Genomic DNA, 14249 nt, shown 5'->3' on the forward strand with positions numbered 1-14249 from the left:
ACAATAATAATAATAATAAACTGTGTTTTAAAAACAGCAAAATGTTTTGCTTTGGTAGTCTTGAAGTCCTGCAATGTGAATATTAAATGGCCTATGGGTAAATGTAACATCAGTAGATGAAAATATGTGAATGGAAACTTTTTTTAGAAAGACACGGTGAAGTGAAAACATTGAAATAATCTCTCCTGATTGAACTTGTTACTACATTTCTACTGTTTACAGTCCTATGAACACTGTCCATTTTCATTAAGGTTTTCCTTTCCAATTAAATGAGATATTGCTTGGAAAACCATCCCACCAAACATGCTCCTCAGGCAGCTCTAGGACTGACTTCACTATTAAGGCATGCTGAGAACTCTGGGGCTCAGCCTGGAGAAGAGAAGGCTCTGGGGAGACCTTAGAGCCCCTTCCAGTGCCTAAAGGGGATTAAAGAAAAGAGGGAGAGCAATTTTTACATGGGCAGATGGTGACAGGATAGGGGACAATGGCTTCCCACAGACAGAGGGCAGATTTAGATTATATGTTCAAAAGAAAATTTTCCCTGTGAGGATGGTAAGGCCCTGGCACAGGGTGCCCAGAGGAGATGTGGCTGCCCCATCCCTGGGAGTATTTGGGGTCAGGTTGGACAGGGCTTAGTGCAGCCTGGGATGGTGGAAGGTGGAATGAGATGATCTTTGAAGTCCTTTCCAACCCAAACTATTCTGTGACTCTACGATTAATGGTTCTGCAATTCTGGCTTTGCTCTGAGCACTCTCACCCACCCCTCACTCCCTGAACCCCCCTGATCTGGGCTCCCTCACAACTATTTTGTCTGCTTGCTGTGGAGTTTGGTGTCTTTCCACTGCTCTGCCCTGAGCCTCAAGTCCAGACACACGACCATGAAGCACCTGCAGAATCATGCTCATCATCTTCAACGCAGGGATGAAGGCACACTGAGCACTGCTGTGGGCCAAGGGACCAGGACATTTCAGCTCTTGCTGGGCTGGGAGCTCCACCTTGCCCAGAGGACACAAAAGGCCATTTGGAAATACTTGCTCAGGAGCTGTGCTGTTCCCTTGTTGCTGTTCTGTTTCTCTCACAAGCTGTGCCTAGTCCCAGATTTTCTCCATTTGATTTTCCCCTCCTTTGTCCTAGATTGCAAGGCAATGTGTGTTCTATTTCCCGTCTGTTAGAGGTGGGACAGCTGTCTTCTGTTCATTGGGCAGTTTTCTTTATCTCTTCCACAACCAATTCTCTCCCCGGGGAGACATCTGCTGTTAATGGGCTATTGAATGTCACTGCGTGACAGAGAAAAGTTACAGCATCCCATGGGGAGAGGCTCCGCCCAGGGGAGGAGCCAAGCATTCCTACCTGGATCCAATCTGACCTTGGAACAGCACAGCAGCCTTTGCCCACTGCATTCCCAGAGGAGCAGCTTTCTGCCCTACTGCATTCCCAGAGGAGCAGCTTTCTGCCCCACTGCATTCCCAGAGGAGCAGCTTTCTGCCCCACTGCATTCCCAGAGGAGCAGCTTTCTGCCCCACTGCATTCCCAGAGGAGCAGCTTTTCCCCACTGCATTCCCAGAGGGAGCCCAGGCCCATCTCCAGCAGCTCTGGAGCTTCAGAGGAAAACTCCAGCCTTGTCCAGGATCCTGCTCCAGCAGAAGCACAGCTGGCACTGCAGGAGGGCTGAGCCCCCATGGAATGGGACTGCTGCCACCACCCTGACCCACAGCCTGCCAGGGCCTGCTCTGACTCTGGCAGTGTTGTTTTCTATTACTGCATTTTTCTTTTATTATTTTCTTCCCTAGTAAAGAACTGTTATTCCTATTCCCATATCTTTGCCTGAGAGCCCCTTAATTTCCAAATTATAATAATTCAGAGGGAAGGGTTTTACATTTTCCATTTCAGGGGAGGCTCCTGCCTTCCTTAGCAGACACCTGTCTTTTCCAACCAAGACAACAGGGCAGGAGTGGCACTTCCTATTAGTCTGCCAGCAGGAAAGAGGGTCAAGCAGAGAGCAGCCCCAGTCACCTGGCCAGCTGTAGTAGCATTTGGTAGTCCTGGGCTGCATCATGGCCTGAGAAGTGGATGGGTCTGGGAGTGAGTCTGCACCTTTGTGGTGTGTTTGGATGGGTCCTGGTGCAACAGTGGGGCTCCTGTGGTGACCATTGCATGAAGAAGAAGCTGTAGATGGGCCCTGGCACTGGGCAACAATCGGGCACAGGATGCTGACTTGTTGGTCTGTACAAAATCCCCTGGGGCAGGAGGGCAGCATTGGCCCCAGGAAGGACTTAATTTATACTTTGCATTGGGATTTTGTGCTCTCTGCATTTTTGGCTGCTCCCTCTTTCTCCCTAGTGTGTGCGACTGTCCCAAAGGCACACAGGGGTCCCTGTCACCCCTGCAGGACACCCCAACTCCTTGGAAGCCTTAATCACCCTTTCAGCCCCACTGCCCTCCCCAGAGCTGTCCTGCCTGTCCAGGCTTCTAGAGGGGCAGCCACACATCCTGGTGTCCCAGCTCCTGTGGCAGCTCCTGGGTCCCCCCATCCTAGGGGGCTGTGGTGGCTGTCCTTACACCAGTGGGGGCTGCAAGGGGCAGATGTTGCACATGGGGAGGGATTTGGGCTGAGGGGAGCTCCTTCAGCACTGCTGCTGTACTCTCCAGGCACCAGCTGTGTGCTGAGCCTGCAAACCTGCTGCCTCACCCACCTGCCGTTCTGTGGGTCTTTAGAAAACACAAATATCAAGAAAAAGGCTGAGTGAGGCTTTCCCTCACTCTGCCCTGTGCTGGGCCCAGCACTGTGTGACCCGGGAAGTGTCTTCTCAGCTTCAAAGCATCTCCTTGTCTCCTGCACATCCCTGCCAGGGGTCTGTGTGGCACCTGATTCCAGAGGGCAGCTCAGAGGAGAAGAGTGGGTGAAGCAGGGCCCCAGACTCCCAGTGGGATGCTAAATTCCAGACAGTGTCTCAAAATGTCTCTGCAAGGTGAGAACAGCCCCAAAGGCTCCTGGTCCCATTCTCCTCTAGGGAAAGAGTGTGGGGAATGAGAAGCTTTCTGTCTGGGAAGCCTCACAAGATGCTTGGTGATATCTGGGAGCAGCCAGGACCTGCTGCTTTTCCCTCCCCCAGCTCCTGCTGTGGCAGCAGCAGCCTGCCAGCCCCATCAGCTGTGTCCTGCCCCAGGTCTCTGCTGAGGATGGGCACAGAGCAGCAGAACTGCCTGACCCCTCCGTGGGGCTGGGGAGACCTGAGACCCTTGGGAAGGGGGGATGGCTCCTCCAGCTGAGCTTTGACCCATGGTGCTTCTGCTGTGTGGCACCCTCCAGGTTTGTGCCCCTCAACTCTTCCCTGCAGTATCTCCACTGCCCCTCTCCCGCAGTGCTCCCCACTCTGCCCGTGTCCCACAGCTGTAGGTTTGATCAGTCCTCACAAAAAAAAAGGAGCAATAGCTAAAGAGTGTTACTGCTCTCTTTAACTATTGGCTGGAAGAGTGTAGAGAAGCTGGAGCCAACATCTCCTAGGAGCTGTGCAGGGGAAGGATGAGAGGTAATGGGCACAAAAGAACCATAGGAATTTGCAATTTGGTATTGGGAAAAATGGGATGGTAAAAAATGGGGAAAAGGTGAGGGACTCTTAGAGATACTCCTAAGATTATCCAGTAGGTTTACCTGCTGGACAAGATCCTGGCCAGCCTCACAAGATGGACCCATTAGAATGTGGATAAGAGACCTCCAGAACTGTCTTCCAGCCTAGGATATCTGAGCAATCCTTCCACTATCTCCCCATGTATGTGGCTGGGGATAAGGGATGTGCAGGACATGTCACATCCCTCTAGACCTGTGCAGGGTGTGGGGGTGTGTGCTCCCTGGCCAGCTGATGTCCACACGTGGCCATGGCACTACTGGTGTTGCCTTTCCATCCCAAAGTGTCCTCTGCTGAGACAGACTCTCTGTTTTCTTCCTGCAAGTGACAGCTGGACAGGCCAGCAGATCCCTGGGAGGGACCTGGCAGGCACAACCAACACGGTGTCTTTTGTTTTTTTGTGAAAGAGGAGCAGCCTCAGCAAATTGAGAGTGTTCCCTCGCCCCAGCATTGCCACCTGTCCCCCTTGCAGGGGCTGGTAGCCAGATCCATGGGGCTGAGGGGGTCAGGATGCCATCCTGGGGCAGGGGCCTGCCCTGAGCACCTGCACCCAACTGTGGGCATCTTCCTGGTGACAGCCAGGGGACAGCTGGGGACAGAACTGCACCAGCCCCTGTGATTCCCTGGGCAATCTGAGGTGGGGCTGCTCCTCCAGGTCACATTCAGGGTGTGCAGTGGTGCCAGGGATCCCAGCTAAGACAATATTTTAAGCACCAAGAAGCTTTCCCCGTTTTCCCATCCTCCTGTGAGCCCCTTTGTGCAGTGGCCTCTCTGCTGCACAGGAATCTTCCCCCATGCAGCTCCGCTCTCCTGCATCCCCAGCTTGCTGCAGTCCTTTCCAGGGAGCTCCCAGTAGCTCCAGCCCCCTCTGCTGTAGCCCCAGATCAGCTCTCTGACACAAGAGGACACAGAGATGTGGTATGTGACACAGGACTGGCACTGGCACCTCAGCTAAAGGGGAAATCTCTCCCCTCTCCTTGACCACAGCTGCAATTTCACCAGCGGTGTCTGCACTGAAAACACCTGGCTTTGGGTGGGATCGGGGTCAAGTTCAGCGAGGGGCAGGAGTGAGCAAGGACAGGATTCTTGCACAGAGACAGGCACGGTGCAGGCGCGGCACTGGCAGGATGGGGCACGGCCACCAGCTCTTTAGTGGTGAGGCAGTGTCTAATCAAGGGCGATTACAGGATCCTTTCCTTTGCTCCGGAGGAAGTCCTGCTCTCACACTGCCGGTGACTTGCTGAGAACGCAGGGCACGGAGAAAAGAAGCTGGAAAGATTTGCGAGCAGCTGCCCGCCAGCTCCACGCTCCTGCTGCCATCCCAGGGCTCTCTTCAGCCCTTGTAGCTCTCCAAAGCAACCCAACATTTCTTTACATATTTGAATGGGGAGTTCAAGCCTGTATTTCCACGAAGAACTTAGATCTCACTCCAATATCATACTTTCTACAACATTTATGCTGATTTGCTTTGACAAACCAGCCCTGGCTGCACACTTGTACCCGGGAAGCTGATCTCACATAACCTGCTGACAGTAGTGGCAGAAGCAGGGAGAAAACCCAGCTCTCCAGTCCTCCTCCAGTCATTCCCAGCTCGTCCTGACTCTCTACCTCCATCACATCTGTTTGGTCCTCTCGCTGGCAGGGTTTAACGGAGAAGCACCAGACGGGTTGGTTTTCCCCAAAGAGGAAGGGAGGAACACTGAGGCTTCCTCCGTACCCGGAGGGTCCCCCCGGCCGGGCGAGCCCTGCGCGACCGGGGCTGGGGAGGGGGGCTCTGCCCGGGCACAGGGACACCGCTGGCACCGGCACCACCGTGTGAGCCCACCGGGAACGGGGCCGGGACAGACACGGGAACGGGGCCGGAACAGACACCGGGAACGGGGCCGGGACAGACACGGGAACGGGGCCGGGACAGACACCGGGAACGGGGCCGGGACAGACACGGCAGATACAGACACGGGGGACGGGGCCGGTACAGGCACAGGGGATCGGGGACGGTACAGACACCGGGAACGGGTCCGGGATAGACACAGGGGATATAAACACCGGGAACAGGGCCGGGACAGACATGGGAGATACAGGCACCGGGGAACGGGGCCAGGACAGACACCGGGAACCGAGCCGGTACAGCCCACGGGGAACGGGTCCGGGACAGACACGGGGAGCGGGGCCGCGGCCAAGGGATCAGCACCAACAGCATCCTAAAGTGCTGGATGCTCCAGGCTGTCCCGAGGATCCAGTCCCGGTGAAATCCCGGGCTCTGCCAGCAGCCGCAACAGTTACCGGCCGCAACCCCCCCACGGGCCGGCAGCACCTCCGCGCATCCACCCGCTGGGCTCCGTGCACAGGGATCTGTGTCCCAGCGCTCCGTGTCCCTGCTCCCACAGTGGCCAGGGTGAACGCGGCACTGAGCTCCGGGAACACGGAAATGTCCCTGGGCTCAGGCGGGCAGCTCTGCAGCTCCCAGCCCAAGGGACAGCTCTGTGGGGATGACCTGCAGCGTCTTCTCTGCGGAGTGGCACCGACGGGCGCCCCATCCTGTGATACCTCAGGGTGAAGGGGGTGCCTGACGGGGCTGCCCCTGTCCCCACAGAAGCAGGCAGTATTCTGCATTCTCCCACATGGTCCTGTGAATTTTCTCTCGTGGGCAGCTGGCTCCAAACCACCCCCAGGGACAGTTCTGTGCAGTCACACCTCATGTCACAAGTGGTTTCCTCTCCCAGGGGGAATACATCCTGCATGACATTTCACTAATCTTCCGTGGTTTCCAGTGAGCGTCGTCCCTTCCTGTCTTATTTCTCTCCCAGCTAACCCAGTACAGCTCTGGCCATCCCGTGGCTGGCACAAGACTGCGCTCCTCAGGCGAGCAGGAGGAGCAGAGAAGCTCTCATCCATCTGTGGCAGCTTCCACCTGGCTGTGCAAAAGCCCTTCCTGGGTGGGTTTGGGTGCTCTGCTCTGACAGCTGAGCACCTGCGTCTCAGCACAATCCAGGAAAACCAACCCCAAGGTCTGTATGCCACTCCCAGGCACGAGTCCGCTCTCAGCAGTGAGCACAACATGAACATCCCCATGAACATCCCCATCTGGCTGCTAAACTCGTGAACATCCCCCGTCTGGGGCTGCCGGTGCTGCCTGATGGCTGCGGCACACGCGGCTTCCCTTGGCAGTGCCCTGGCTGCGTTCCGAGCTGGGAATGCCACGGTCCTGCCCAGCCTGCCTGCCAAACGGCTGCAGCTGCAGCGCTGCCTGCGAACAGGAAGCATCTTCCTCAGGGATAACTTGTGTCCCTGAGAGGGATGTTTCCTCTCTCGGTTAAACCCTGAGAGGGATGTTTCCTCTCTCGGTTAAACCCTGAGGTTTTTCTACAGTCCTTTATCAGGATCCTCAGTCATCACCAGTATGATGGCACCGAGACCACCTGTGGGGCTGGTAATGAACGCAGCAGTCTCTGTCAATTAACTCATCGGGGTATTAACATCAGAAGGGGTATGAAACATTCAGATAATCAAGAGTTCTTAAATAAAATTAATATATAAATAATCACAACACTTACCAACCCCCTAGACCTCTTCCAAGGCTTTAATACTCATTTTAAAAAGGCAGCTCGGACACTGCTGGTGGCCAGCACAACCCAAACCCCGCAAAGCTCTGAGTTATTGCAGCTATTGAAATGCTTGACAGAAGGATCCCAGAGCAGTTTGCACTAATTGCTGTGTAAAAAATACTCCATTATGTGTTCAGACAATCAAAATCGACCCAGCAAGTCAGTTCCCCGGTCCGCTGCAATCACGGAGCAGAGCAGAACACCGCAGTATAAACAGCGCTCGCAGAGGGGCGCGGGAGGAGGGGAGCTTGGCAGGTCCTGCCCAAAGAGCTGCCTTTTTTGATGTTATTTTGCTTGGTTTCTAATTTCCACAGGAAATTTAATTTCGGGAATATGTGACACCAACTTCCAAGCCGGAGGAAAACTGCAGCTGTTGGAGGGGTCCGGGGAAAGCATTGCAAAAGAAGCAGCAAGGGCTGTACTTACAGGTAAGCGGTGAGAGGGCTCAGGTTGGCAGGGACCTCCGAGAGCCCCAGCTCGGAGCAATCCACCGAGAGCACGATGCCATCCTGCTCGCAGTGGCACTGGGGCGGGCAGGAGGGCGCAGCACCTGGCTCCACAGGCACCGCCTGGCAGCGGGCAGAGCACGCCAGGAGAATGCCCCAGAAGAGGAGCGCGTCCATCGCCGCCGACCGGCTGCGGGGCTCGCCGGCGCCGGGCACGCAGCGGGCACGGGATCTCCGGCAGGTCCCAATGTGCCGAGGATGCAGCCAGGCAAGGGGAGGCATTGCTGAATGATCTTGGTTATTGGGTTTCAAGGGCTGGGCAGGGGCGTGAGACACTCCAATGGGAGGAGTTAAACTTTCTACTCTTTCCCTCTCTCTCTCTCTCTCTCTCTCTCTCTCTCTCTCTTAGAGCTGGCAGGAATTTCATTCAAAGGGAAGAAAGGGAAAAAAAAAACAAAAAAAACAAAACCAAAAGAAACCTCAACAAATAAAGACCTGTTCATAGCTCCAGGACCCAGGCTTGTTTTGTAACCGTGTTTTTGTGAGATAGCAGGGCAGGGGAAGGCAGAGCTGGCTCCAACAGGGCAGAGGAGTATTAAGCAGTGAGGCAGGAGTACCCAACCAGCACTTCAAGGGCTCCAGACTTCGGGACGCTGAAATACAACCCCAGATAAAGGACTCTGTGTCTGTGCTGGCTGCTAAACTCAGCTTGACTGGAAGGTCAGGGTGCAGCTGGGAAGAAGGGACTGAGGAGCTCAGGACCAGCTCTGTGCTGGGAGCGACCATGCCCAAGGCTGGCTGTCTGTCCTGAGCTCCAGCCCTCACTCTCCAGCAGCCCTGCTGCTGTCTCCTTGCAGCAGGCAGGGGCTGGGGGGAGATGCAGGGGATGCAGCAGCAGTGTCACAGCGCTCCGAGGGGGACACGGTGCTGCTGTTGGTTTTGCCCAGATGATCACATGTGAGCTGTGTGTGCAGGAGCTGCCCAGCACCGATGCCAGGAGCGGGGGGCTGGGTTGCTTCCAGAGCTTTTTCTAACCCCGGCTAAAGTGGCCAAAGTAGAGGAGTAGTCCATTGAGCGGGGGCTCGAAGCCGTGTCATCTGAACCTGTCACGGCCTGGCTTAGCAGGGGACACTGCCAGGGCCAGGACCTCACAATGTCCTGGAACATGTGGGATGTGCAGCAGAACAGGATTCTGTGTCAAGGAGTTACTGAGTTCTGGGACAGCAGAAACACCTGCCTAGCAAAGGGGGCTGGAGCTGACAGGAGAGGGCTGCAAAGGACAGCCCCGTGTCCTCTCTCATGCCAGCCACTGGCTGCTCAGTGTCACTGTGATGCCCTCAGATGGGGTGACTGCTGTCATCCCATGGCAGGGGTTTGAGGGATAGGGGTGAGCCTGGCCCCACAGCTTGAACCACCCCAAGTCTCTGTACAGAGCCAAGCATCTCGTCTGTAATAGGGACAGCAGCTGCACATGGGTCTCACACTGAAGACAGACAGCAGTCCATGGGGCTTTAGGTGCATCTGGACCCTGGTTTGTTCCTCCCTCTGCCTCCCTCTCACCTGTGAATGGAGGAGGTGAATGGGGCAGAGAAAGAAAGGCCCAGGTTTGGGTGGCTGCAAAGTGCACCCAAAAAGTCACCCCTCCCACTGTAACCATGCTATGGCAAAGCACCCCGTGGCCAAGGCACAGACTGGGAGATGCTTTCACAGCCCTGCTTCCTCTGAACGGGCCTTTCCTTGTGGCATAAGAGTTATTGCAGGATAAAAGAGGTGGAAGTGTTACCTGGGGTCAGGAAGGTGAACTGGCACAGGGAGAGACTGAAACTGCTCCAGCTCACCGGGGCTGGGGTGCCTTGAGACCTGTGAGTCAGAGTGAGCATCTCCTCCCCAAAAAAGTGCTAAGATGGAGTTCAGGGCTCAGGGCTGATGTACAGACTCTGGCTGAGGGCTTCTGGCTGGGGTGATGCTGGGTCTGAAACTATTTCACTTGCCAAGTGCATTCAGATCCTGCAGCTCCAGGACTCCCTGTGACTGTGCAGTCATTGGAAAGATCATCACCCAGTGCAGAGCAGAGAGAGGATTTTGGTCTGGGAGCAGGAACTGGTTTAATTGGAATTAAGCCGCTTCCATCATGAACAGTGCTGGGGATGTCATTAATTAAACATTTGCAATGTCTTTTGACAGCTCCAAATGTAAAACACAAAAGCTTGGTGGGGAGACAGGGAGCCCTCCTCAGAGGGATGAGTCCCTGGGGTTCCTCAGCACGCTTCCCCTCCAGCTCTGACATGGGACGTTGGCAGGGCCTGGAAAGGCTGGACATGCTCTGACAGCAGCCAGGAATTTGAAGTCAGCCTGGAGAAAGTGTCAGGCCTGTCACTCCTGGCTGCAGCAGCAGCAGCCGCTCTTATCTGTGATTCCTGCTCCTCCAACCACATCAGCCCCTCTTGACAATTTCTCACTCAGCAAATTGTCCTCAGGAGCCAGGGCTCTGGCAGACCACACTGTGAATACACTTCTTGCAGAAAATCACACTGAAGAGGTTCCTATTGAAACTGTCATTCAGCTGAAGCAGGGACATATCCTCAGGAAGGTACTGACTGCAATTTTCACATTTCTTTGGAGCTGCATGTCCTGGTGTTGGAGAGCTTTTCTCCGTGTGCCTCACTTTGACTTCTCTGTTTGCTTTTTATTCCAGGCTGGCTGGGGGGGTTCATATCCATGCCTTATTTCTCTGAGATCTTTTAACAGCTGCCAACATCCAAAGCATCACTTATTCCAGCATGTCACATGGCTCCTGGCAGAACTGAGGGTCTGCACACTGAGTTACTTGGACAAGAGAACTTTGATGCTTCCATGGTCTCATAGGCGAACATAGGAAGAATTTAAAGAAGTGATACAAAAACTTTTTCTGTAACTCACAATCTATTGAACCACTAAAAAACTAAACATGTCTCTGTGAAAGAAACATGTTAAAGACAAAAAAAAAAAACCAACAAAAAAAAACAAACAAAAAAAAACCCCAAAAAAACCCAAAAAACAAAAACAAAAACAAAAAAAAAAACAACAAAACCCAAGAAACCCAGTTTATTAATCTCAAAATTAATAAAATCTCAAATTAACAAACCAAAACCACTACACATGGCAAACCTGAAATTTCTGAATAAGCCCCTCGGGGGTGGAAGTGTAATTTCCAGCCCTGCTGAAGCTGCAGCTCAGTGGGTGCAGTGCGAGCTGCGCCACCACAGCGGAGCTCCCGGTGCAGCTCGGGGTGTGATGTTTTCCCGCAGCTCAGCCGTGTTTGTGTGTTGTCCTCTAGCGGCAGCGAGAGGTCTGCGAGGGGAGAGCGCTGCCCCAGCCGCCCTCGGCTCCCCGGGGCCCGGCACCCTCGTGCTGCTGTTAAAGGATGGAGCGGGCACCCTTGGCACCAAACACTGAGTGGGATTCCCGAGCGTGACAACTTTTCAAAGTTCGCAGCATTTCACAAACTTGAATTGTCTCATGGTGTGCGTGAAGATCCTTCCCTTTTGCTTTCTTTCTACTCACCTGAGAAAGTTTCACTGAGACAGCATAGGAGGTGTGGAAACTTTCATCAAAGACAGCCAGGAGCTGCCAAAACACCTTCAGAGAACCAATGCATCTTTAACAATCACAAGTCTGAAGCCTTACAATTCAACTGCAATCTGATTTTAGAAAAGATTGAAAGCATACGCTTCAGTACAGTTCTAGTGCACCCTCATTTTTATTGTTAACTTATAAGAAAATAACAGAAATTTTAAAATGCTGAATAGTACTTTATAATATCACTGGAATTCCTGGGTAGTTATTGTGAATCTCTTAATGGATTAATCCATGCCTTGTTTTAAAATATTTTTAAATAATTTTTTTGGTACATTTAAAAGTTTTTTTTTGGTAAATTTTTAAAAATTTATTTTTTAAATAAATTTTATTTTTTGCCACCTCTCAGTGGCAGATAACATCCCAAGTGATGCTTCTCCTGCTGCCTCCACACTGACAGGTCTTCCTACAGCTTGCTTAAAAGCAGGAATTAAAAAAAATGTTGGGGAAATTTAGAATAGAACATAAGTGGAGAACAAGGTCCAGTTCTCGTGAGCTGCAAGCAGAGCCAAGGCCTCAGCTGGCCAGGGGCACAGAGGGGCCAGGGGTGGTGGGGCTGGGCTGCGTTCCTCACAGCAGCACACGCTGCAAGGGTCTGGCTCTGGATTGCACCTGAGGAGGGCCAGGACCTCAGTACCAGCGCTGGCCAGATCCTCTCTGGGGCCAGAAATGAGATTCCAAACAGGCTTTGGCCTGAGGATTGTGCCTGGCAAGGCTTTCTGGAGCTGGAGGCATTCAAAGGCTGACAGAGTTGGGGCAGTAGCTGGGGCAGGACCCTGAAGAGCAGTGCTGGTGTCCCTCCTGCAGAGCCACAGGATCTCGGTGGGCCCCGGGGCAGCAGCTGGCTGGAGCTCGGCTCTGTCACTCAGCAGTGCTCCCTGCGGAGTGGAGGGAGGGGATGCTGCTCCTCAAAGGTGATGCCAATGCCCTGGACATCCAGCTGAGCTCCTTCCCGAGCTGCACACCGGCAGTGCCAGCTGAGTCAGAGTGCTGGAGGCTGTTTGCTTCTGTCTGCAGCAGGGGTCTGACATGGCCCCACAAGTGTGTCTCCTGCCCTGCTCCCATGGGGCAACTGCTTTTGGCCTCTTTTCATTTCTTTCCAGATTTTATAGGGTTCTGGATCAGCCCAGCAGGATCCCAGTTTGGCTGTTGACTTCCAAGGACAAGCAGTCCATAGTGCAGCCCTGGGTGATGCTGGCTGTGTTTCACTGCCAAGGTGCAGCAGGGACTCACTTGTTACAGATGAGCAGTGAGATGCTTGGCTCTCACAATGAGGGGTGAACATTGTGTGTGTGTTAAGAGAAGTTTTGTACACGCAGAGTTGTGTTACTGGAATGTGTCCTCCCCTCGTTGTTATCATGGGATGGCCTCGGTACTCGGGGCATTTGGGAGGGTTGGCTCGTTACTGTGGCAACACCTGAGCTCCAACCGAGGTGTAAGGAAGTGATCTGCACCCCTGGGCAGCAAGGGAGGGTCACTGACAGCACTCTAGGAGGGGCTGGAGATAAATCCATTTTGAAGATGAGCACGTGGCTGGTAGTCACGGGGGCTCCCAGCGCTGTAATTTTTCCTTATTTAGTCCTCTTGTTGTATTTTTGTTAAGGCTTAATAAACCTTTAGCATTTTAAAAGTGAGGGTCGTTTCTCACAAACCAAAGCTGTGCCACACACTGGGGAGGACAGCAGGGAGTCCCTCCCTCCAGAAGAGCTTGCAGGGGCAGGAGGGGATGCAGAGAGCCCTGGGCAGGATCACAGGGCACAGGGACACCAGAGAAAACATAAGCATCACCAGGACTGGCCCATGTGTGCTGTGGCATTCACTCATCCACCTCATCTGACATCTCTGGGAGGGGACACTCACTCCTGGGACATGATCTCCCTTGACTCCTCACAGTTATCATCCCTGGCTCCTCTTGAAGCTGATCCTTTAGGTTCCAGGGGGAGCAGTCCAACAAATGGTATCTAAGTTTGATATATTGGTTAAGGTTACTTAAATATTGGGTTTTGGTTGACTTACTGGTAAAGTTATATAATTAAAAGTAAATAAAATAAAAAAGTAAAAGTATAATATTTGATTGAACTTTATATATTTTAAGCTATGCTCTAATAAAGAATTTTATAACACTACTGATTTTTATACTTATAAAGAAACTTAAAGTTTAGTTTTTTGTGGATGTAACATAAGGCATTAGGTGTAAGTTGGAATTTTTGTGTAATTTATGTTTGTATGTGATCCAAACCAGCAGAGATGGAGCAGGATCCAGGGGTCTGGTAATTTGGATGTGTCTATGAGCCCAGCCACACCCTGTGGTGCCAGCCAAGGTCAGGGGCAGAGCAAAGGACAGAGGAATATTCCTGGAGACCCCACTCCCATCAGGGCCATCCAAAGGCTGGCACAGCTCTGTCAGGCTCTGAGTGAGTCTGGGCCCAGCAAGGACTCCCAGAGGCTTTCCAAAATGTCACAGCAAACACTTGCAAACAGCAGAAGGCCCCAGTGCCCAGCACGTGGCTCCAGCTGGGGCAGGGGAAGGGCAGGGCCAGGTGTCCGTGCTTCCTGACAGTGCCTGGAGGTCACACAGGGAAGGATGTTCCAGCCTGATGCCCAGGGCACACAGCAGCACCACCTCCAGGTGCGCTTTAACCCCTGGCTCTGGGAGGCACTGCTGGCAAAAAGGGGCAGACCTGTGGCTCCCTGCCCTGCAGAGAAGAGGGACAGAGGTGCAGAAGCAGGTAGGAGACCTGTTAGGTGAACCAGAGCCCTGGTCCAGAGTCCTACATGCTTGAAGACCTTTCTTTTGGAGCACCTGCCCCTCAGCTGGGGCAGGGAGCCACAGCCATAGCAAACCTTGCACGTGTTGAGGAGGGACCCTCAGCTCCAGTACTACTTACCTGTCCCTGGAGCAATAAACTAAGACAAAAGAAATTCCACCTCAACACGAGGAAGAACTTCTGCACATT

At 53.2% G+C, this 14249-nt stretch overlaps 1 protein-coding gene across 1 annotated transcript in view; it reads right to left on the minus strand.

Annotated features, from left to right (window-relative positions):
* LGR6 (leucine rich repeat containing G protein-coupled receptor 6) overlaps window positions 1-7959 on the minus strand; it is a 155373-nt gene extending 147414 nt beyond the window's left edge. The window contains exon 1 of the mRNA XM_053963709.1: window positions 7658-7959. Coding sequence (XP_053819684.1) covers window positions 7658-7959 — 302 coding nt within the window. The remainder of the gene's footprint in view (window positions 1-7657) is intronic.
* Between the last annotated feature and the right edge of the window lie 6290 nt (window positions 7960-14249).

The sequence above is a fragment of the Vidua chalybeata genome, chromosome 24 (assembly GCF_026979565.1).
Source record: "Vidua chalybeata isolate OUT-0048 chromosome 24, bVidCha1 merged haplotype, whole genome shotgun sequence".
In the NCBI taxonomy this organism is placed as follows: domain Eukaryota; kingdom Metazoa; phylum Chordata; class Aves; order Passeriformes; family Viduidae; genus Vidua; species Vidua chalybeata.